Source organism: Diadema antillarum, unplaced genomic scaffold (assembly GCF_040938485.1).
Source record: "Diadema antillarum isolate AM-2024a unplaced genomic scaffold, OU_Dant_1.0 seq00000652_RagTag, whole genome shotgun sequence".
Taxonomy (NCBI): domain Eukaryota; kingdom Metazoa; phylum Echinodermata; class Echinoidea; order Diadematoida; family Diadematidae; genus Diadema; species Diadema antillarum.
The window spans coordinates 506,441-530,068 of record NW_027271565.1 but is presented as its reverse complement, the minus strand read 5'-3'; the positions used below and the strand labels follow the sequence as shown (position 1 = coordinate 530,068).

At 38.4% G+C, this 23,628-nt stretch overlaps 1 protein-coding gene across 1 annotated transcript in view; it reads right to left on the bottom strand.

Annotated features, from left to right (window-relative positions):
- Nucleotides 1–23,628, bottom strand: part of LOC139736551 (uncharacterized) — a 63,865-nt gene that overhangs the window by 21,883 nt on the left and 18,354 nt on the right. The window contains exon 5 of the mRNA XM_071647301.1: nucleotides 8,426–8,530. Within this exon, the coding sequence (XP_071503402.1) occupies nucleotides 8,426–8,530 (105 nt within the window). The remainder of the gene's footprint in view (nucleotides 1–8,425; nucleotides 8,531–23,628) is intronic.

Here is a 23,628-nt window from a genome sequence, read left to right as displayed (position 1 = left end):
TCCAAAATATTCATTTTCTCATCCAACTGCTCTGTAATGACGAACTGTCGTAGCCTTCTTATCTAACAATAATTGGCATGATATATAGATTTTAACAAAAATCGAAATATTCGTAACTATTACACGGATTATCGAATTTTCCTTAAAAACTCACTAACAATTATGTTCTACTAAAAACCAAATATCCACGCTTTCACATAATTCACAGCTGTTTGTGGATAAATTCCTCTTCAAATGATGAAACATTTCCTCATCTACTGAAGAGAGCAATGCACTGTTTCTGTGCCAAGAAAACGAAGATGTGTCCACACGCTCTCCAACGGGAGCTGAAGTTCGGCCAACAAAATTATTAAATATTACTGTGTTGTTGCAAACTACTTTTATGCTCTGCGTATGTTACTCCATGTCTGTCACTCATGCTAAGAGCTTTGGAAAAGGAAGGGGGTGATTAGGGAAGTATTATTTCATAAACGTTCACATGCGTCAAATAAAACTGTCTACCGTGTCTTTTCTTTGAACTGGAACACCCACGCTGGCTCCATCCATATTACCTTGTCTTACGCACAAGGGGCAATACAGACAATATTTCCAAAGGAATATAGGCCTACCGGAAAGGAGCTACCGTTTTATAGTCAATATCAGCTGTTTGCAATACAGCAAACAGGCAAGGGAGCTTGGGGCACGTGTTGAGGGGAAAGAAAAATATGATGTCAAATGTTGTGATGACATAACGAGGATTTCCTATTTTGGGGACAACTGTCTCCAGATCTCAGAACTAATTTTTGGAACACAGGTTGTAAAAATAAGAATGTCTATTTATGTACCCATGCCAAATCTTTCTGCGAATGAAGTGAAGGAACACTTGTTGCAAACCACGGGTACAATGGGCCTTAACAAGTGAATTTAGCCTTGTGTAGCTTGCGGTCTAGAGTAAAACCAAACATAGTGTTCACACAGCTTAAGCCTATCAAAGCCAAAGACACATGTATCAAGGGTAATAGCAAAGATATCATACAAACTGAGGAGGGGTAAGTAAAGGAGGGATTGGATCTGACGGGATAGTTCGATCGGCCCTCATTGGGCTTTTCATTGACAGTGATGGTGTATTTTCAGGCGCTTTTTTGACCTTCACGGGATCATGGGATTAATCCAGGCCTTGCTGCTATATTTATTTACCCTGAGACGTATCAATTCCAATAAACTGAGATTTATGGTTCGTCTAAAAAGATCGTCCCAAAACAAATCCGTTGGCTCGACTCTAAATTTACTATGACTGGACTTTAGGATAACTGTGAGTGGGGTCCGTGGGTCTCTGGACATCCCCGTAAATGAACTGTAGTTATAAATAATTATGGTGAAGGAAAAGAACACATTAACACATATTAACTACTTTTTACTCTCAATATAGCTCTTCTCTCTGGGACATGCATCACTCTACTGTCGGTGTAGTAACGCTTTTTCATTTCATTACTGTTTCAATATTTGTTTTCTTCCCCAGGCAGGGGTAAACTTTATGAAAATACATTATATCGCTTCTACAATATTACACAGACTGATCGTTTCCTTTCCTTTTGAATCAATCCCCATCGTTTTTTGTATGTTTTGTATTGTAATTTGCAAATATCTCATTTCTTTCACAAAGCTGTGAGCTATAAAGGAAAGAATAAACAAACATGATCTGTTCTCTGCTTGAAAATACCTTCAATCATAATCATGCTGAGAAAGACATGAACTGACATAGAAGTTTGGTATCGTTGAGTTTCTGTAATATTCCCCCTTTTAGCCAGATGCTTTGTGTGCATATTTCACCAATTCGATTCAATTCAATTCAATTCAAATCAGTCGGATTCCATTCAAGTTATCTTGAATATCTGTCCTTTATCAATTTCTCTTTTCTACAAATTATAAAGCAAATGATTTTCCTGGCGTCAAAATCTGTTTGGGGCGATAAAACATCATGATCATAATCAAATAATAATGTAACCAATTTCTCTACTATGAACTGATGCCAGTGATATGGCAAGTGCACGATGTACAATGAAACATAAACAGAAAAACGGAAAAGAAGATCTCGTTTCAAATGTAGCGAGAAAAAAACAACAACAACAAGCAGTACATGTCTGTATACATTCCCACGCGAAGCAAGAAAGAGAGAGGGAGAGAGAGAGAGAGAGAGAGAGAGACAATCTTATCATCACCGTTCGCATGGTACAAAGATCGGACTGTAATGCACTTCGGAAATACTCTGATTGACAACTAGTAGCCCTAGATGGAAAATTGAAATCCCGTGGAACCTCGCCTTACGCACTTCGAACGATCGGTGGGAGCGAACAAGCAACATCCTCTTACTCATCTTTCGTGAAAAAAAAAAAAGCTTTTATTTTAAATGATTCGGTTATATCTTCGCCTGCTAGTGCAAACTGCTTGTAATTACATTTCGGAAGCAAAAAGTCAACTTCTTGATTCGTTCAAATAGGCATTCCCGAATGATAACATTCGAGGTGTATTTGCTTTTTCCAAATTCATTTTTCCCCGACACTATGGGATGAGGTTAACAGAGAAGAGCGAACATCGCTACATTACCAACGCTCCAAATTGTATTTCATCTTTAACAATCCACAGCGACAAAAATATAGGTATAACCCAACTGTATTCATCACATAAATAAAGAACGACTCTTTCTTCTATTAATTTTTAAATATTCTTCATAACGTCTTCCGGTGTTCAGCCGCAGTTCAATTCTTTTTGGTTTAATTTGTTATTGTTTTTGGAGGCTGGCAGCAATGAAAGAAAGCTTGAGCTATTGCTTGCTTCAAATACTACGGAGTGACCTAATTTGGCATCAGTTCCTTCCAGGATATTATACAAAGTGTGCTGTGGTCACACGTGGAAAACACCTGTTTAACTGGACAAGCCAATAGGCGAGTCATATGGGCCTCTGAATGGTTTTATATTTGGACAACAAGAGGGCAGTTAATGCTTTATAACTGACGGTCGCATAGTTTGTACTTTGAACCTTTGAAAATGTATTAATTTCAACAGAAGTCTATTTTAGAAATGTGCTTAAGGTTTAACACATCTGTAACATCTGGACAGACACAATGACAAAAGACAGTCTTCAAACAGAAGATCTAATTTCGAGTAATGTAGCTGAAGAAGGTTTCGCACTTCAGTCCTAGGAAGAAATAGAAGATACGTGACAAGAAGTATATATAATGTTTTATACTATATTATATAGTACTATATCAACATTATATCATATCACAATATATAACATTATAATAGATTATACTAGACTATATTAGATTATATCATATTATATCATATCATATCATAATACGATAAACGGCAACTACTTTCTGAAACTTCATCCCTGTTCGTATGTCCCGTGCTCATCTCATCTCTAAAAATCTCGAAGCAAAGACTTGGGCATTTCAAATCGGACGTTTAAGGTGACTAAGAGGAAAGAGGAGGAAGGGGGGGGGGGGTTGAAGGTTCCGCTCAAAGTAAAAGAAGAAGGGAAAAGGAAGATGGGGGTAGCTCGTGACAGAGGGAGACTGTTTCCAGAAATATCCCTCAATTTCCCCTCCCTATATCTTTCAAGGATACCTCCATTGCGCAGTTTGATATTTTTGAAAAAGAATGTTTCTAAAAGAAGGTAAGATGACAGACGATCACGACATCTTATTGAAAAAGACAAGACAGGAATTAGAAACATGTTTCTGAATTAAGAATAGGTCGAATGTTGAATGTTGTTTGAGCACTTTATAGGCAGGATCTACGAAGACCCCGAACGACCATGTTTGGGCAAATTGTCTCTCCGCTTTAGAGGGCATAGCAGTTTAGAAAGATTCACCCATTGGGCCAATTGATCTGACATAACATCATGGTTACTAATTTATCCAGGGTAGCTTCGTCAGTGTTTGTAAATATTTTCCTAGGGACTTGCCATTGTTTGCACTCCGACATTCCCAGGTACCCATTTCTCAAACCTGGATAAAGAGATACAAGGTTTAATAAACACGTTGTGCAAGGATGAAAGCACCGAGTAGAACTTAAACTTTGAGTTTCATGTCTGAGAATATCTGCAGGGTCCTGAATACTTTACCAAAGCGCGCCAATAGATGAGGGGAAATTCCAAAAGTTATGCTACGACAACAGGTAAATTCTTCGTCGAAAATACTACTTTTTCTATAATGATATTAACAATAATAAAAATGATAGGAAACTCTATTTACTGCTGCTTTTAATACTAATACTAATACTAATAATAATACTAATACTACTAACTCTAATAATAATGATAACAACAATCAAAATATTGTTTATTATGATCATTATTATAATCATTACTATAACTATTATTATAGAGTTATAATGATAATAATAATAATAATAATAATAATAATAATAATAATAATAATAAGAGGAAGAATAAGAGGTAGAAGAAAATCATCTAAAAACTAGAATGTGAAGAAAACCCCTTCAATCTCCCCATCCTCAATAATCTTTTATCTCACTTCCTTTCCTATTATCTCTCTCTTTTTTTATCTACCTACCTATCTCTCCTCCTCATTTTCCTTTCCCCTCTCTCAGAAAATTGCTACCCTGGATATCCACGAGCGGACTCGCTTCTCACCCGACTTCCTGGACTGTCCTCCGAGGGTTTTGTCTTAAGATTTCTTCAATCTTCCGCCGAACATTTTAGAATGTTATCGCGATCCTTTTTGCATGCAGCTGCGGGGATGCGAAGTTTCGTTTTCACCTACTGCTCAGGGACAACGCCCGCATCACTGCCAAATGTTGTGCAACGAAATGAAACGTTACATAGTGGCACCGTATCGCACTGTAACTTCACCACGCCTATGGTGAATCAACCAGTCTTGATGCTTTGTCAATTTGAATTCTGATGCTGGCGACAATAATGTCCTCCTCCCTATTCTTTCAATGTCTGAAAATCTTGAGAAGGACAATTCTAACTGCTCTTCGCAGCCCCCCCCCCCCCCAAAAAAAAAAGGTCAAGTGTTGACGTGCTCTCTCGAGCGGTTTGTTGTTGAAATATTACTGCATACATGTTTTATCTCCAAGGATTTGGTTGTACGTATTGCATTACTTATTGGTGTATACTTTGTACATTTATTTCAGTACATTTCGTCATAAAACAGTCGGTAAAACGTAAAAAGAAAAAAAAAACTAATTGAGACATGAATTTCGTTTCTTCAAAAAGAAGAAGAAGAAGAAGAAGAAGAAAGAGAAGAAGATGAAGAAGAAGAAGAAGAAGAAAACCGTCGTAAAACGAATATCATTTCCCTCCAAAGATTCACTGGGAGGACGCATGTTTAAGCTCCAGTGACAAACTCATTGTTCCGACATTACTTTGGATGAAGGACATATTACCAGATGATCGTTTGAAAGTCTCCTCATGTCTCAATATTTATCAGCCGGAGACACGGAGTGCTACGACGATCTAAACATGGAAAACGCCGAAGAAGAAGAAAACAAAACAGATCAATTTATTTCTTTTCTATCTTCCTTCTCAAGCGAAAATCAACCAAAATGAATAGACTTCGAAAGCGCTTTCCTGGCGTGGTGTAAGTCAACGTACACAACATTGCCAGCAGGCTTAGACCTATATTTTTGTTCTTCATAACTGCACCAGTCTACCACTCGAAAACAAGTTAAACTATGGAATACCAGCAGTATGATTGCACTTTTTTTCTGTTCTAAAGCAACCCCAAAATTCAGTCATGATGAAATCTTAAAAAATGATAGTATTAGTCGCAAATTATTGATCCACTTTACTCCGGACACACGATACCGGTTTCAGATGTCGTGGGAAGGAGGGCGTAAGTAGTCAGGGTTGTTTTTTTTTTTTTGGGGGGGGGGGGTTTGGTTTTTTTTTTTTTTGGTTTTTGTTTTAGCGGCGATTAACGTGTTCCCCTTTCTTCCCCTCACATGGAACACTTTAGGTACAGGATCTTGTGGAATACGAGGGAGACAGTTTGGCTTTCAACGTCGCACAGCCGATCAATGCGACATGGCGCGGTTTTCTCCTCATTTTGAACCATGACTGTCATGCGGTTATCCAGCGTCCACATGCCTGCCCTATTTCTTTTATTGCTCTCTCATAAGATTAGCATTTATCTACAACCTCAAGGAAGTTCCTGGAGAATTCCACGGCACAGTCATCTTTACGAGTCATAGGAATTCACCTGGTAACGAACTGGTTTCAGAACAGTCTCTCGTCGGATGACGATACGGTTTCGTTTAGAGCAAGTAAATTCCCATGCAAATGGGTAGCTCACTGATTCCATTGCAATAGGTATTGCGACGTACGACAGTTATAACCAACATCGTCAAATCTTGCAAATCTGTCTTTGTGTAAATCATCCAGCAATTTGTAGATACGATCGTTGTAAGTTACACACAGAAATACATGTATCAATCGACGACCAAAAATATAAATAGCAGATTACACTCTACAGGTTTTATGCCTATTAACGAACATAGTGCGAGAGCGCTTTCATTACTCTTGAGGCAGTGTAAAGATAACTTATTAATCCAAAACTCCTTCGGATGGTCAAATGTTCATGCTTCTCCTATGATCCCAATCTGCTATTGCTTCCAACTTGTAATGTTTCTCCCAAGCCAATTGGTGATCAAAATCTGAGACGGGACGAATGCCGTACATCCTCCTGGTATTCTACGAGACAAATTCAGACACTTTCTTTTTTAGTTCGTATCGGATCGCAGTACATTGTAATGTATTATATAAATACATATTATATAATATATGATTATGTACGACAATGTACCTCCTTACATTGCTTCATGTACCTGCTGTTGAAGTTCTTGACAATGTTTTGATAATTAAGGTGGTAGGGGCTGGTCAAATTGGTTAGGTGTTGTTTATGACAGTGCAATAGATAATGTAAATGAATAACGGTTATACATGGATGAGTGATGGTTAAATGGGTGCGCCAATGTTAGACTAAGCAGGAACCAAGTGTGCTGACTAAATCTTAGGTACTGGGTAAGTAATTGGATGGGTAGCTAATGACTGCATCTTATGACGAGAGTGTCTAGGGTTCCTTGCCCAATGGGGTACCCTGGAATGTGGGGTATCATGACTCAATAAGATGTAATCAGAAAGGGCATCAGAAGTTCAGGAGCAGCCCTCCTTGGAGAGTATGAAGAATAGTAGCTACTTTGTGGGCAAAAGAAGAGAATAAAGAGTCGAGTGTATGAACTTGACACGTATACATGGGTATAACTCCAAAGGAAAATTCATTGGAAGATCAAGTTTTAAATTCAAGGAGCAAATTAGAATGCTGTCTGCTGAGGTTAATGAGTCAAGACCGCATAGACCTACGATTAAGGCAAGGCGGGGTCGTACAAAATTTGGTACATTTCATTTCAGTTTGTATGGTGATCATTACCACTGACTTGCTCTTAAGTTGACAACTTTTAATTGTCGCAATTGCCGGTCAACATCACAGCGAACACTGCACTGAAGGGCATTTTGGTGTGTTTATTTATTCATGAGGGGAACCCGATGGGCTGACCGCTGGTACATCGTGAAAACATCGTAAACATGGTGTAAAGTGCAGAAAACTTTCACGGCATCAGCACATGGAGCAGATATTATTCATGTTAATGCCAGTGCCTTGTGATAACAGATCTCAGCCCTACAGACCACAGCAGGACCAACTGACTGGAAAAGACAGAAAACAAGGAGATAGATGGACAGATTAATAGATTAATAGATAAACAGGTAAATAGGTAAATAGATAGATAGACAGATAGACAGACAGACAAATGGATAGATAGATAGATAGACAGATAGATAGATAGATAGATAGATGGATAGATAGATAGATACACAGACAGATAGACAGACAAATGGATAGATAGATAGATAGATAGACAGATAGATAGACAGATAGATAGATAGATATAGATAGGTAGACAGACAGATAGATAGATAGATGGATAGATAGCTAGATTGATAGATAAATAGGTAAATAGATAGATAGATAGACAGAGAGATAGACAGACAAATGGATAGATAGATAGATAGACAGATAGATAGATAGATAGATAGATAGACAGATAGATGGATAAATAGATAGATAGATAGATAGATAGATAGATATAGATAGGTAGACAGATAGATAGATAGACAGATAGATGGATAGATAGATAGATAAGATAGATAGATGGATATAGATACATAGAGAGTGAGAGAGAAATAAGTAGAAGGAAGAATATTCATATCCATTACTCGATTTTAAAAACATTTAGGAAGATCTCTTATTCTTTTCTGAGGGGAAAATATCTGATAAGTAGACGCAAAAGTCATGAGCAAATGACTATTCCTGGAAATCAAGAAAAGCAAAGAGAGGAAATGAATGATCGGTCTTACCACTGCTATCTTGTGTTCGAACTCGGCCTTCTCCGCCATCCGTTCATCGCGCTCCTGGAGCAGTTCCGCCTTCAGTTCATCGATGGTCATTCGATACTCATTGAGCTATGATAACAGGATTAAAGGAACAGGGGTACGGAGAGGGGTGGGGGGATACGTGGAGTTGGTTGGAGTAGGGTATGGTGTGGGAAGATACGAGTAGGATTGAATAGGTTAGTATTCGACATAATATTATGAAACATAGTGATACCGAAGAAATCAACTGCAGAAGTGTAATTAGAAAATATACTACAATGAAATAGCAATAACAGTGATGATAATGGTAAGAAACATAGCAAAACTGCTTCTACTTCTTCTAATACTACTATAATATATTGCGACTGATTAAAAGGGAAATGTTATGGTACAACCTCTTGAGTGTTAGTAGTGCCCTACTATGATTATTAGCACATTATTATCAGATGTCCATCTCTACACCTGTGTAAAGAGAGACATGGTAGGTGAACATGTTGACCAGTGATGGAAAGACGGGGCCAGGATTCGAACTGAGGACCTCATCTTGGAAGGCCTGGTGACTGTGATCAAATACAACGCGAGTGGAACATATCGGGGCATATTTCCAACATTCTCACATTCTAAGTACGTTAAGAAATAATACATAAAGTCAATATCACTCATCGAGTTGTTGTCTAGGCAACATCGCTCTAACTATACCGTTCTCGAGAGCATGTCAGCAATATCGTGTCTGTCCAAATGGAAAAAAAAGAGAAAAAATGAAACAAAAATCTTAAATCCAAAGAATAATCCGATGCAAGTCTTATCCATGCACGCGATACTTTAAGGCAGAGAAACTATGAGACATAGAGGAGCAATTTGCGAAGATTGTCTCGCTTCTTTGATATCTGATGTGACGTGGTTTGTCTTCCTGACTTTCCTCCTGAGGTTAAATTTACGTAAAACAGAAACATAGTTTGGGAGGGGGGGGGGAGGGGTGAGATAGACAGAGAGAGGGAAGCAACTATACAGGCCCTTGTAGGACCACGTTTGGATTCAAGCCATTTGTTGAAACATACACTCGGGCTGTCACGAAACATTGTTCAAAATTATCATGGGCTTCTGAGAAGGGTGCAATTCAGTTTGGCCCGTACACCAGTCACGTACACGACAGCGAAAATTATACAGGCAAAATCCGTGGGTGGTGAAGGTAAAGTATAGGGGTCTCCTTTACAAAGAACAGCGGCTGGTATATCGATTAACTTAGAGTGGTGATGACTCGGCTTAAATCTCCGTTTTCTTAAATGTCAAAGTCAATCCTATAGACTGAGTAGTAGGGGCGCTTAAAGTGAGAAATAATTCCCTAACCCTATGCTTGCCACTTTATAATGAGGGCGACCTGTCCATAGCTTTGTGAGCGAAATTTGTGCACATTTGCCTCACTGGCACAAAAAGGGTTAATGTGTCTGTATAGTTTGGCAAACCTTGAAGTACTCCAGATGGATTGAATAAACGGGAGAAGTGACATTGGACTGACTTTAAGGCAAACGCCACGTCACCCTGGAACTGAACTGATTGAGTGTATAAGATGCAAATGCGACATCTAGCCACAGATTGAAGATCCATTTACATTTACACTGATGCAAGATTTGAGAATCCTGGCGATGTACATTGACTAGAATCGAAGAATAAGCAACTGGCAATATGTACGAGTAATGTCACTTCACTAAAGCTGGTCTGAAATCAGAGAATCTTCTTTTACAGAAAGAAAACAAAACACAAATTATATTCTTAGAAGCATTAAGAGTAAATGCCATCATCCTTAATTTCTTTTTATATGATATGGAAGTATATTTTGTTGATCGTTACCTCCCACTCACTAGACCCGTCCAAGTGGTCGATAGGTGTGTGCAACATGTTGCTCGAACGTCTGCGAAAACTGCAGAAAATCAATTAGTTACAACAAAGTTGATCCAACAAATGATTCCAAATCAGAGAACGGTTCGGTTGTCGCACACGTCTGCTGTTCCGTCATCAAAGCCACTACGAAACCACAGGCACAAACTGGTTCTTTAAAACCACACCGAAGTATCTCTTCATCGCTCGGACACTAACAACATTCCCTGACATGCTACACGAGCAAATGACTAGAAGGATGATACATACAATGAAAGGCGATGTAAGACATTTAGTCCGTCAGCGGACGCGAGGACTCTTCTATCAGCAGTGCGTACCGTTGAGCCGCCTTCCTTTCGGTAATCTACAAGACAATGCGAGCACCAACGAGGCGTCTGCGTGATGGCAAAGATGTACGCACGACCTGCGCTCCTATCTATCTGTCTGTGTCGGATGTTAACATAGCGGTAATATTACCTAATTCTTGCGCGTGTCAGTCACAAGGTCTGCAGAAAACAACCTGACTCAGGGCGGCCTTGCCTCTTTACGTAGCGTAAACCCTTTTCCCATCCCCCAACCACCTACCTCAAAACAATCACTCCCCCTCCATGTTAAAAAGCACGTGCTGAGTCCCTGTCAATAATGGGTCTATCACTAGGTGATTTTCTTTGAGCAGATGTATGCTCCTGAGCGATGGGGAAAGTCGAAGTGAAATAAACCTCACAAAAAGCAACATTCCAACAAAAAACAAAACAAAAAATTCCATAATCGTGGGGGTTGTAGCTTTCGAGACAACAAGACACGATTACATGTGACTTAAGGAGCAGACAGCACCTTGTTTTTGCAGTAAGGGTTTCCTTTAATTGCTCACATGAAGAAAAACAAAACAATTTTTGCCGAAAAAAGGAGATACTTTGAGAATACGAGCAGTAAAGAACTTAGTCGAGAAAACACTTAAGGCCATAACAGTAAAGTGTTAGCGATGCCTCTGACATGGCGTTAAATGAGGAGCACTAAAACACACGTTTGTAGTGTAAAACGCATGAAATCATTATTACTTTTTGAAGTGTGTGTGTGTTTGTTTGTTTGTTTGTTTGTTTGTTCGTTTGTTTGAAATGACATCAATGACGATTCTTAAGGAAAAAGAATACAAATAACTGTATTCTCAGACTCTGCTGAAGCAAATGAAGATATGTCGAGAATTATGTTGTTTTCTTTTGAAAACACACACACACACACACACACACACACACACACAAACCCTTCACATTAAATAGGATTCGCATCATGACCTCATACATACAACCTTAATGAAAGAAACAAAACTCCACGTACGTGACGTCACATATCCTAATTTAACCAATGAGCTTTAAATAAGATCCGTAGTCTAAGGCGATCGGGTGTAGACAATTATATAATTTTCATTGCAAGGGATCATTAAGGTGAGTAGTCTACAAATTGTGCCCTGATGTGATGTCTAGTGGTAAGGAAAGGCAGTGAACCGAAAATGAATCAAATAAATCGACAACAAAATGTGATACCGGATCCTTTAACGCAAATTACTTCTATAGTAACATCAATGAGATATAACTGGCTTTGTCTGAAGTCATTTTTTAGGAATTGCCTATAAATCAAACATTAATGTGTACCATTCCCCAAACAAGCCAAACACTGCAACGTGGAACAACTAGATATGAAACCAATACACTTTAAGTGTTCCTTGAATTATTACCACATGGAGGAAGAAGCCAATTGTGAAGCTTGTTTTATTTCTTTTTAGCAAATATGACGACCTAGTCACTGATTCCACCAAAATATTGCGTCTACTGTTCACGAGAATACTGATCAAGAGAAAGTTAACATCTCACTCTGTGTTCTCTTAAAAACCGCTGCATCGATGTGAAAAAAAAACAACAACCCACAAACACGAAGGCAGAAGAATATTGGAAGAAGACAATCTTAACTTGCAGCCCTGGATATGGTGCTACTTCAAAAGGTAGAAACCGACTTCTATCTGGGATATAATACAGTTCGCCCTCGATTATCCGGCCATGTCGGGACCGGCGCTCATCCGGATAAGCGAATTGGCCGGATATGGGAGACACAATCTTAATGTATATAGCTGCCGTCCAAGCTGCCGTCCCAGTGCACTGGCAGTTAGGCAGGTAGCCTGTGGTGTGAATTTATGTTAGTTCTGTCGGGAATATTGTAGGTAAATCGTGTGAGTTTTGTAGAAATTTTAATTGAGTTTAAAGTCACTGTTTTTTTTTCCTCAATTTTTGGATGAAAAAAAAAAAAGTCCTTCACTGCGTGAACGCGTCCGGATAATAGAGATTTCCGGATAAAAGGAGGCCGGATAATCGAGGTCGAACTGTAAATTGATTCCGGGATTGTTGTCTCAGTGTTCCGGTAGGTCATATAGGAGGATTCTCAATAGACTGAACTTGGTGCTACATAGCTCCATGCGCTGAGGTCATTGGTTCGAAGTGAAAGTGATCCCGATGGCAAGGTGTGGTAAGGTCTTCATCCTTGCCCTGGCCAGATGTGGAATGTTAAATGGGATCTGCTTCCGATTCGATTTGCGCGTCCAGGGATGCATTGCCGCTTAAGCAGCGCCGAGGAATACGCGGCGGACTTGCAAGTAAGTGACGGGCCCAAATATCGGTGATGTGAAACTGGCCGACGGGCGGATGGAAAGAAGTTCCCCGAGAGAGGAAATTCATGAGATTCGCAGAAACTTCGCAAGACTGGCAGAAACTTAAAAAGATTCGAAGAACTGCCTAAAATTCGCAGAAACTTTCCAAGATTGACAGATTTCTAGCTCTGGCTCCGGCGAATGTCAGTCAATTTATATCGATACAAGGTTCTCCAAAGAGGAATGTAATTGATGACAAAAGTCAACAGGTGCTCACCTGTTCACAACATCGCTCGCATCAAATATTATGTCCCTTCACAAAAAGAACTACCCTGCGTTAAAGGGTTGTTCTAAAATGTAAGTAACAGATGTGTTTTGGAAAACCGTCAATAGTTATGATCCTTTACAGACTTATTACAACATTCATTCGTGACTCCATCAACGCTTGCATTCAAATAATTTGATTTACAACACGTTATACCAGAGTCTCCGCCAAATAAGAAGATGCTATGAAGCTGTGAAAAAAAGATGCCATTTACTCGTCGCAAATTACTTCCGAAATTATCATATCTCTAAACATGGTATCACGACTGTTTCTAAAAATATCGCCACGTTTTGTGGTTTTTCTATGGTCTTGTTTTGTTTTGCTCTCTTTTTTTTCTCTGTCTCATTCTTTCCGTTTCAAGTGAGGTCAGAGACCACCGTCTGACAACCCTACGTGGTGTTCCTGCTACTAAAACTAGTGCTTCGAACGTGCAAGTGTCAAACTCCTTAATCCCATGCTAATATCATTTCCTGACGAGCCGGGATATTTTTCTTTCGTATCAAAATCAACTCTGCCTCTTATCGGCATGATCACGATCCGTTGACGCTCTTCTCTGGCCCGAGGTGACTAATTTTTTTTTTTTTTTTTCTGCGGTGATTGGGAAAACGTGATGCGGCAGAAATCTCCAGTAGTCGGCTCGGAGTGGAAACGCGCAAAAAATGGAAAACGATAACGTAATTTGTGTAATTCAATTTTCTCTCGCCGACATCAGTTAGCCAGCTTGCATAGAATGTTCTGCGACGGGAACGTGTGAAGGGGTCAGTTTTTCTCCTCTCCATAATCCAATTCTTGACGGATTTCTTTGACCTCAGTCATTCACTCACAGTCAAACTAGGATTGTGGCGTCGAGAACGATTCGAAGATTACTCGGTTTGCCATCACAACAACGACAAGTCGGTAGTCACACGCTTATCATTCAACTGAGGTCAGCTATTCTCAGCAAGCCTTTACGAAGCATAATATCAACTAAGAAAGAAACAATACGAGTAGAAAGAGAAGGTGATCCGTGATCACACACGAATCATCTAATTAAAGTTAACAAAGATAACACATTTTATGAATGCGGTCAAAAGTTCGCTCGATGAACGTGCATTATCAACAAAAAGTTTGATGGTAACCCCAGAGACATCAAACACTGTTCGGTAGCAGTGGATGGGACTGCAATGAACTCATAAAATCTATGGATAAGCTTTTCGTCAGAATATCAAAAACCTCGATCTTATTAGGTCTCCTTCACCTCCTCGAGAAAACGAAATTATATCCTGATAATATTGGCATTTACTCCTCACAAGTCAAGCTGATGTAACGATGGCAAAATAAGGATTGTATAACAAAGACATACCCATTCTGTTCCGCTGAATATTTTGAGAAATTCGGAGGGTTAGCAAAAGAGGACTACTACAAATTTCGTTAGGTCGTAGCAATTTCACAGCATGTATATCTGAATTGGCAGTTTGAACTGTATTTCTTGCGATTTACTCAAGCTATGGGTGTCCAACCCATGCAATGCTCTGAGAAAATAGTGCTGATTCTTCTAATAAAGGACAATTCAAGACTTGCCAGCTGTTCCTATGATTGTGCAGCATACTTGGAAAATGACTGTTACAGAAATATATCGAGATATATTTTCAAACATAAATTTGGACCCCTTCGAAAAACAGCAATTATCCATAGCACCCTTTCTCCATGCACATATTTGTGGATGTTACAAAAGCAATCATCTTCATTATTTGGGATATTGAGGTACTTTATACGCCTGTGAATCTACTCAAACGATTTGTCATCCAGGATATGTTGAAAATAAAATCTACCATATACTGCTGATAGAAATATAGTGGTTGTCATACAATGACTCGCCTTGGTTTAATCGGCAGTAGTTAACGAGGACATAACAATGGACTCAATGGGTTACTTACCTCTTGGGTATTTGCGGTCATTGGAGCGGATGTTGCGGATGAGGAGGAGGGAGAGGAGGAGGAGGTGGAGGAGGATGCTGGGGATCCATCTATCCTTTGTCTCACCCTCCTCTGACGAGAACACGTATGACCCATCACATTTACTATCAATTATCCAATTACCTGACGCGACAACACACGGTTAGCAACGCGGGAGGGAAACTAGAACTGCACGGTGATAAGCGACCACAGCATTAAAATCTGAGCAAACTTCCCGAGTGCATAAAGATGCTTCTTTGCCAACGACAAGTGTCAAGCCTTGAAACTTTCCCAACAGTACAACATGAATGCCAAAGAAATGATTTTACACAAACGTGACGGAAGTTGTATCATTACTGTCGGTACCATACAGATTACGCCGTTCCAACTGAATGGCAACTCAAACAGTCCTCACATTTTTGGAAATCCCTTACCCTGACTAACTGATCTTGAACTTCAAGTCGCAGTGTTAGATTGTGTCTAGATAAAATGATATCTGATACACACGGTATAAGCCATTGCCATGGAAAAGCTCTGTTGGAAAGGCTATAAAATATGAGTCACTCTGATTGTAACTCTGGAGTAGGACAATGTTGGAATCAGCCTCCGGTATCAAAATTTAATCATGCCTTCTCAAAATCAGATTTCAGTCACAACTGCGCAACTGTTTCATGTCTTTAAGTACTGCTAAAGGCATCCGTCAGAAAGTGCATCCCGTGTGCCTAATAGACCACTATTTAGTTTGTTCCTAGTCAGTGGCACTTTTATAGTGAACAGCGTATAAAGTTCTGACAGAAAACGGGAAGAATTATATCATGATATTCACACGACCTAGTGAATACATCAGCAAAGAAACCAAGAAAGATATGAATGAGGTAAAAGAGCGGATCTCAAGAGGATCTTGTAGACGTCTACGCCCTGCGGATATTAATTCTGTAACATATTGTGTCTTGATGCAGATGCCTATTCATGGAGCTAATCTGTGATTCAAAATCCACTGCATGACATTAAGTCACTTGATTATCCATTTCTCTACACAATTTATAGTATGTGGCAATATGAGTAAGCATCCATATATATACTGCCATATATATAATCAGTGTGTGGAACCCATAGAACTAAAAGAGCATAAGTTCATGACACAATACACTCTACAACAGGAGAAGTCAACTATCTTCCAAAGACTACCTTGTCCCCTTCTTGCTTTACCCCGTTGCTTTCAAGATCGCGTATAATTCTATGTAAGGTTAATATAGGCCTACTTGGCCTAACCGACTTCTGTATAGGTGATGGATTAAGAATGAATGACAATTTCATTTCAAGCGACGGCAAGTCCTAGCACCGCAAACTCTGATACCTAAGCAAATCAGGTTTGCGTATAATCGCAAAATCTTGATCATGAACGCGCGATCGTTAATCTAAATGAAAGCAAGATCATGGCAACCCTGCGCTGTAACAGAACGGAAGAAGTTACAATAATTTCTTAAAAAAACAACAATAATTGTGAAACATAAGCTGCACAGTAGCGATTGGTGAGAGCTACAGAAGGAAGACAATTGACTATGATAAAATATTGTAAGGAACAGCGAATGCAAAGAACCCTGCAGCTTACTGAGGAGTTCTTTGGCGACGGATGAAAATCTTCCAGATTCGCTTGCTGGCGCTCTCAAAATCTATTGCTTTTCCTTCTTGATCCTTCTGGCGGTTAATGAACTGCTTTGCTAACTCGCATGCGAATATAGGAAATGACTGTTATTCTTTCAGTTTATCTATATCGAATATTTCGAATACTTCCATTCCATGTAATTCTTAACTAGCAGATTCAAAAGTCATACAATAGACATCTTGTCGTTTGCATCTAAAGGGAATCTAACAACAACAAATGCAGCATCTTCAGAATCTTTTCCCAGATTAAAGAGCTTGTTCTGAGAGGAAGAAAGCCATTTTTATGAAGGTTTACTATTCTCATTTGACTTGTCAGCAAAAAGGCAACAGTAAACATGAAAAGCAAAGACTCCTGAGACAAGAAACGTTAAGAAAGAAATTAAGACTTCAGACAAAAAGAGAATGATTAACCACACGGAAAAAAAAGAGAAAATCAGCATATTTTCGCTCTAAGGTAAAAAATAAGACCTTTACACGTGTTTTCCCAGTTACGGTCAAAGTAGATTCAGCGCCTTCTGACAACAAACTTTTAAATTTGTCAAGTGTCGGAGTCAAACCAAACCAAAAATAATTTACTTCATTTTCCAAGAAAAGAAAAACTTCACTCGGAAGAGTAATAAAGACAGCAGTTCACAATATAACACAGACGAAATATCTCAGGTCAACCCTTCAAACTCTTTTTAATGATGTGAATAAAAGGAGGAAGAAAAAAAAAAACTTTGAGTGTCCGAAGAGTTATGAACAGTACGTAGATGATTTTGACCTTACTCGGGCAATCAAGTATACACGATATATTTACCACGTTGCTAAAATAGCGGTTATCCGTTATTCCGTTCATGATTCACCGCTGCCTCTTATTCTTTCCCACCGATATATCCAAGCCTTTCCAGGTTTAAACGTGTGCAGGGGTCCGATATGTATGGTCCTGGGTACATCCGCCAGACCCTGGTTGGGTAATGCCCCTGAAAGTGGCTGCGATGATAGCTTCGAAAGGCACGCTAAAACAGATTTCGCGCGCTACCCTTTCTTCACGAACAGCTTCGCCGACTGGGCGTGGATGGACAATTCGTCATAGTGCGGACGGCATCGGTTCAGAGAATGTGCGTGTGCGTGGACCATCTGTGTGTGTGTGTGTGTGTGTACGTGCGTAATACAGCCGTATTGAATACCAGGTAAGCGCAAGAGTATGACGCGAGAGATATTTCAGATAGCAAAGTTGAGCCGCATCCCCCCTCGACTTGACAAGTTGTCATGTTATAATAGGGACCAGCTCATGTGATCGTCTGTTCAGATTAGATAGAGTGATTGGTCATTAGGGCGCATACGGCTCGAATAGCTTATTCACGGCGTCACCTTAAAGAGTAAATCATCTCCACGCTCAAGTTGAAAAAGAGAACAAAAAAAAAATCAAATTCTAGCCAACAAAAGCAAACGTTTCATTATTGTTTTGCGGACAAAGTTGTAAACATGTTTGGAAATAATAAAAGAAAAGAATAATATCGATCAGTCAGTATGCAAATTAGATTACGTCGATTACGTCATCGTCTCACAGCCTCCCCACTAATATCAACCTGTTAAGTACCAGGCATGTCACTTGGACATGAAGTTATTACCCTAGCTAGCGATCTCGTGACAATGACAACCCTCTCATTTAAAAATCATCTTTGCTAAGAGATTACAACTTCATATAATTTGCTACAAGATTTCCATTTCTTCATCATTCTGGAGAACAAAAAAAAAGAGAAAAATACCCATGTGTTACATCATCATTTCATATAATTGCGCATAAGGTTATGACTGAAATTCTGTTTCATGAAAACAATGACAACTTACATCTTCGTGTTCGATAATTCTATGCTTTTGCTTTGTATTAATTTGTTGTTGTTGTTTTTTTTTCTTATTTGGTGATCTTTAGAACGTCTTTTTATGTGTGTGTGTTTTTTCCCTTTCTTCTTACGGAAGTGTACTTCAACATGGCGGTTCATTAAACTTAACCCTAAAAAGACTGGGGGGGGGGCCTAAAAGGCCCCCCCCCCTCGACATTTCGCGCGATTACTCAGCAACACGCAATGCTCTCGCCGCGATGCTCTATGACTTTTTTCTTTCGAGTTTTCCGCACATTTTGACACCAAATTTGTGACGCCCGGGGGTACGGTTCTGAAGTTACATAACTTTTTGTACATGCACGTGAGACCGAAAATGGCTCAAAAATGTGATTTTGTGTACAAAGTCAATACAAATTGAGTTTTATCACATGGTTCATATAAATATGCTTATTTTTACTCTCAATGGCTAAAATCAATTTGTTTTAGTAGTATTATGCTTCAAAAAGGGCCTGCCACAAATTTTGCTGAAAAAAACAACAAAAACAAAAGGTCGAAAAAACAAAGAAATACATAAGAAATTCATAAAACAATAAAATAAATAAGAAATTAATTTTGATACCGAATTTTTTTTCAAGTACATTTGCTAAGAATGCTACCAAGAATATCTAGACCAAAAATGAGCACTTTTGGAGCTTTATTTACTGATTTAGATAAAAAAGTCTGATTTCTCTCATAAATTAGCATAATTAATCAAAATAAAATAAAAGAAGACTATTTTGGAAAATCTAAATATACAATCTTGTAGATTACATCGCACACTACCATTGTGCAAATTTCCGCGGCGATCGCGCGATCCACGGCCGAGATCTTAAGGGGGGGCCCTTTAGGCCCCCCCCCCCCCCCCAGTCTTTCGAGCTACCAAAATAGCCCAGTCTTTTTAGGGTTAAAGACGCTAAAGACTAACCGATTTTACCCTTACAGCCATTTTCGATAGACACCTGCCCGAGTGTACCTATCATTATAGTCTAACAGGTTAACCATACTGTGCCTCCGAGAAATCAGACACAGGATGTGCAAGTAGTACATTTTTTCCCTATCGGTTCGACTTTAGTCCTCAGCTGTTTGAATACTTATAAGGTAATCATAATATTGTAAAAAGATATATCGACTGTTTAAATATCTCGCGTTTTGTTACCCACAAGTCGACGCTCAGATGGTGATTCAACAGGTTTTCATCGGTTAGACAACCTACACTGTAAAAAATTTGTTTAGTTTCTAAACACCTAACTAAACACTTTTCTGTGACAGTTTAAAAACACTGCGACGCGTTTATATATTAAACATGTTTAGGAACTAAACACATGCTGTGTTTATTTTCAGCACACCCTAGGTGTTTATCACACACACATGTTTATGTTTTAAACGGTTCTGATGTTTAAAAACTAAACACCTGCTCTGTTTACAGCCTAAACACCAAACGTTTACACCATAATCACTCACAGTGTTTAAATACTAAACACCGCACAGTCACATAATCACCCACAATGTTTAAGATCTAAACACTGAAAAACAAAATAAACATGACGCACTGTTTACGATATAAACACTGCGACATGTTTATTCGCTGTGACAGATTAAAAACACTGCGACATGTTTATTTGCCATTTTAGTGTTTATTCTCAGAACACATGTCTGATTTTTAGATCGATCACAAAAATGCATACACTAAACATGTGACATGTTTACATATTAAACATCGCAATTTCTCAGTGTTTATATAATACATGTTTACACCTTATACATGCTGAGTGTTTATATGAGACATATTTACACATCATACATGGTAATTTCCACGTGTTTATATGAGACATGTTTACACATCATACATTCATACATGCTAATTTCTACGTGTTTAAATGAGACATATCATCATGCATGTTAATTCCCATGTATTTACTAATGTAAAGTGGATTGTTTCCATTTTTTTTTTTTTGCATGGAATGAGATAAACGCATAACATTATAAGAATTTTCCCGGTATGTACCAAATCATCAGCACACTTACATCGCATAATACCAGGGAAGACCTGGGTTAGCTTTCACAAACATTTTGGCTACAAGAGTCAAAGGCAATTCTCTGAATGCAAGTTATCAAAACATCAGTCAAAGCTTGGGCAATATCTGATGAATAATAAGTTAAAATTCTTTAAAGGGAAAATAGAGTCCAATGATAAGATAGTCTGATAAAAAAGAGTAAAATCTTACAAGTTTAACGGTAAAAATTTGAATGAAATCGGATGAAAAATAAGGAAGTTATAAAATTTTGAAGTTTTGCTAATTTCTGCAAAGCAGTTAAAAGTGGATATGAATATGCAAATAAGTGAGTTGACCATGCCATAACCTCACAATTTTCCATTGATCGTGTACAAAAAAAATGATGAAATTCAATGTTTATTTTAATGAAATGTGAAACATGGTATTGCTGGTCGAATAACTTCAGAAAAGTGATCAGTTAGATATATCAGGACTTGAGCCTCGGGAATAATTGCGTTTGAATTAAAAACTTGAAATTAAGTAAGTTGTGAGGGAATGACATGCCCACGTTACCATTTGCATATTCATATCAACCATTCAAGAACTGTTTCCTCAAAAATTAGCGAAACTTCAAAATGTCATAACTTCCTTATTTCACATCCGATTTCTATCACAATTTTACCGACGAACTCTTAATATTTTACTCTTTCTTATCAGACTAACTTGTATTTGGACTGGATTTCCCCTTTAAATATTGCCATGTTTTGCTATACGACACCATACTGAGTTAAATGCAAGATACCCGGGAGTCACTGGCCTGTGCACGAAGACGTAAATGAAATTCTCTCCTATACACACAGTACAGTTTGTATATGCAGGAAATGGCACACAACTCATTTTGGAGAAAAAAAAAATGCATTCAACAATTAATTTTCAGTCACATATAATTCTTGGCCTACTTTCAAGAATTGCCGTCTTTCTACTGTATTCAGAAATAATTCTTAGTATTGTAAAACAAACTAATAAACTTGTTGATTGTGAATTGCAACTCAACGCTTCGGAAGCTTGACACAATGTATGTAACAGAAACACCTCCAGGAACATAACTGCAGTCTGTGAACAAATCCATGCCGACCTTGAAGATTGCATCAATTATTGGCAAAGTGCTTTGGGGTGTACCCCAACCCTATTATACCATGCACAACACTATGGTCGTATTGGTACTGATCAGGGAGTGTAGATGATGCACTCCATCATAAAGAGACCAAAAAAAAAAAAAAAAATGTTTTCACTGCATTTAGCCTGTGGTGAACATCTGCACTCCCTGATCAGTACCAATAATGGAACTTAAAGGGATTGTACAGTTATTGTTGAGACCTAATTTCAGGTTTCTAACATTTTTTGGTGAGATAATGAGAAACCTCTTATAAAATGTGAAAGAGCATGTAATTCTATGAGGAATTCAACGTTTATTTGATGAAAATTGGTTTTGAAATGGCTGAGATATTAAAAAAGAGCGATTCTAATAAAGTGTGGGACCCACACTTTATTACGATCGCTTTGTTTTACTTTATTTTTTGATGTTTCAGTCATTCCAAACCCGATCTTCGTCAAATAAACTTTGAATTCCTCTTAAAATGGTATGTTCTGTACTATATCATAAGTGTTTTCTTGGTATCTTGCAAAAAGTTAAAAACCCAATTCTCATCCCCCCAAAACTGTGCTATTCCTTTAAATACATACATGATGTTTCTTTTCACTGCGACGATCACTGAAAGTACATAGGCTAACAGTACTGTATGGATTTTTCACTTTTGCTATTTTGAGAGAAATATTAGAATGTTAGTGGATTTCAAGGGGTGAGTGAGAAAAAAACTTCTTCCTTGCTAGAACCTTGGAGAAAGAAGTCAAACTCAATGGGTATACATGCATAGTCTATTAGAGTCTAATCAGTGTCATCATACTCCACATAATCATGGTATGGAGGGCTACTTTCAATCTCGACACAGCAGAATTTTTGGTAAAGACAAGAGGATATGAACAAAGAAAAATAATGCATTGCAACTGGAGGCGGGAGGGTATGCAAGGCTGTCATGAACACGCGATGTGATCAGCAAGACTCCTCCCTTGTCAATTTGTCAGTCAGTTGCAAGACTCCTCCCTATTCTCCATACATGTTGTACTACATTTCTAATACCTCTCTCCATGTGACCGATTTCAAGAATATCTCAGAAAATATTAACTACCGAATACTGCATTTCCTATCAGGTCTACAAGAAAATTGCAAAGAATTCCAAACAGATGCAACTACTGGCCTCTTATTTGCGTCCAATATCTGCTGATTGTATTGGAAGCACCTGAGGGGGAAAAAATGAAATGGCTGATATTTTCATTTAATTTGTTTTGATTTCTATATTCCTTTTTGCACAAGAATATAACAGAAAGCCAATCGAACAAAGTTCTTTAGTGATATCTTAACAGTGAATTACAAGGACATTGGTTGATGAATAAAATGAAGTGAATAAAACTGTTTTTCTTAATAGTGCAAAACGATTTCGAGCAAGTGTCTTTACATACATGTATTAGATAAAATTACAATTTTACGTACCAGCTGTTAAAACAAAAGACAATTACACATATCTATGAGCAATAAGAATGCAGGTGACCATTATCGTAAGCACAGAGGACAATAGAATCGCTTTGTTTTGGATGTCCCTGCCATTTCAAAACCAATTTTTATCAAATAAGCATTGGAATTCCTCGTCGAATTATATAGGCCCCCTACCTTCATATTTCTTTAGAGGTTTGTCATTATGTAATACACACATGCATTCACACACACGGAGACCTGAAGCCCCATCGCATACAAAACCCTATCATCCCCCATATGATTTA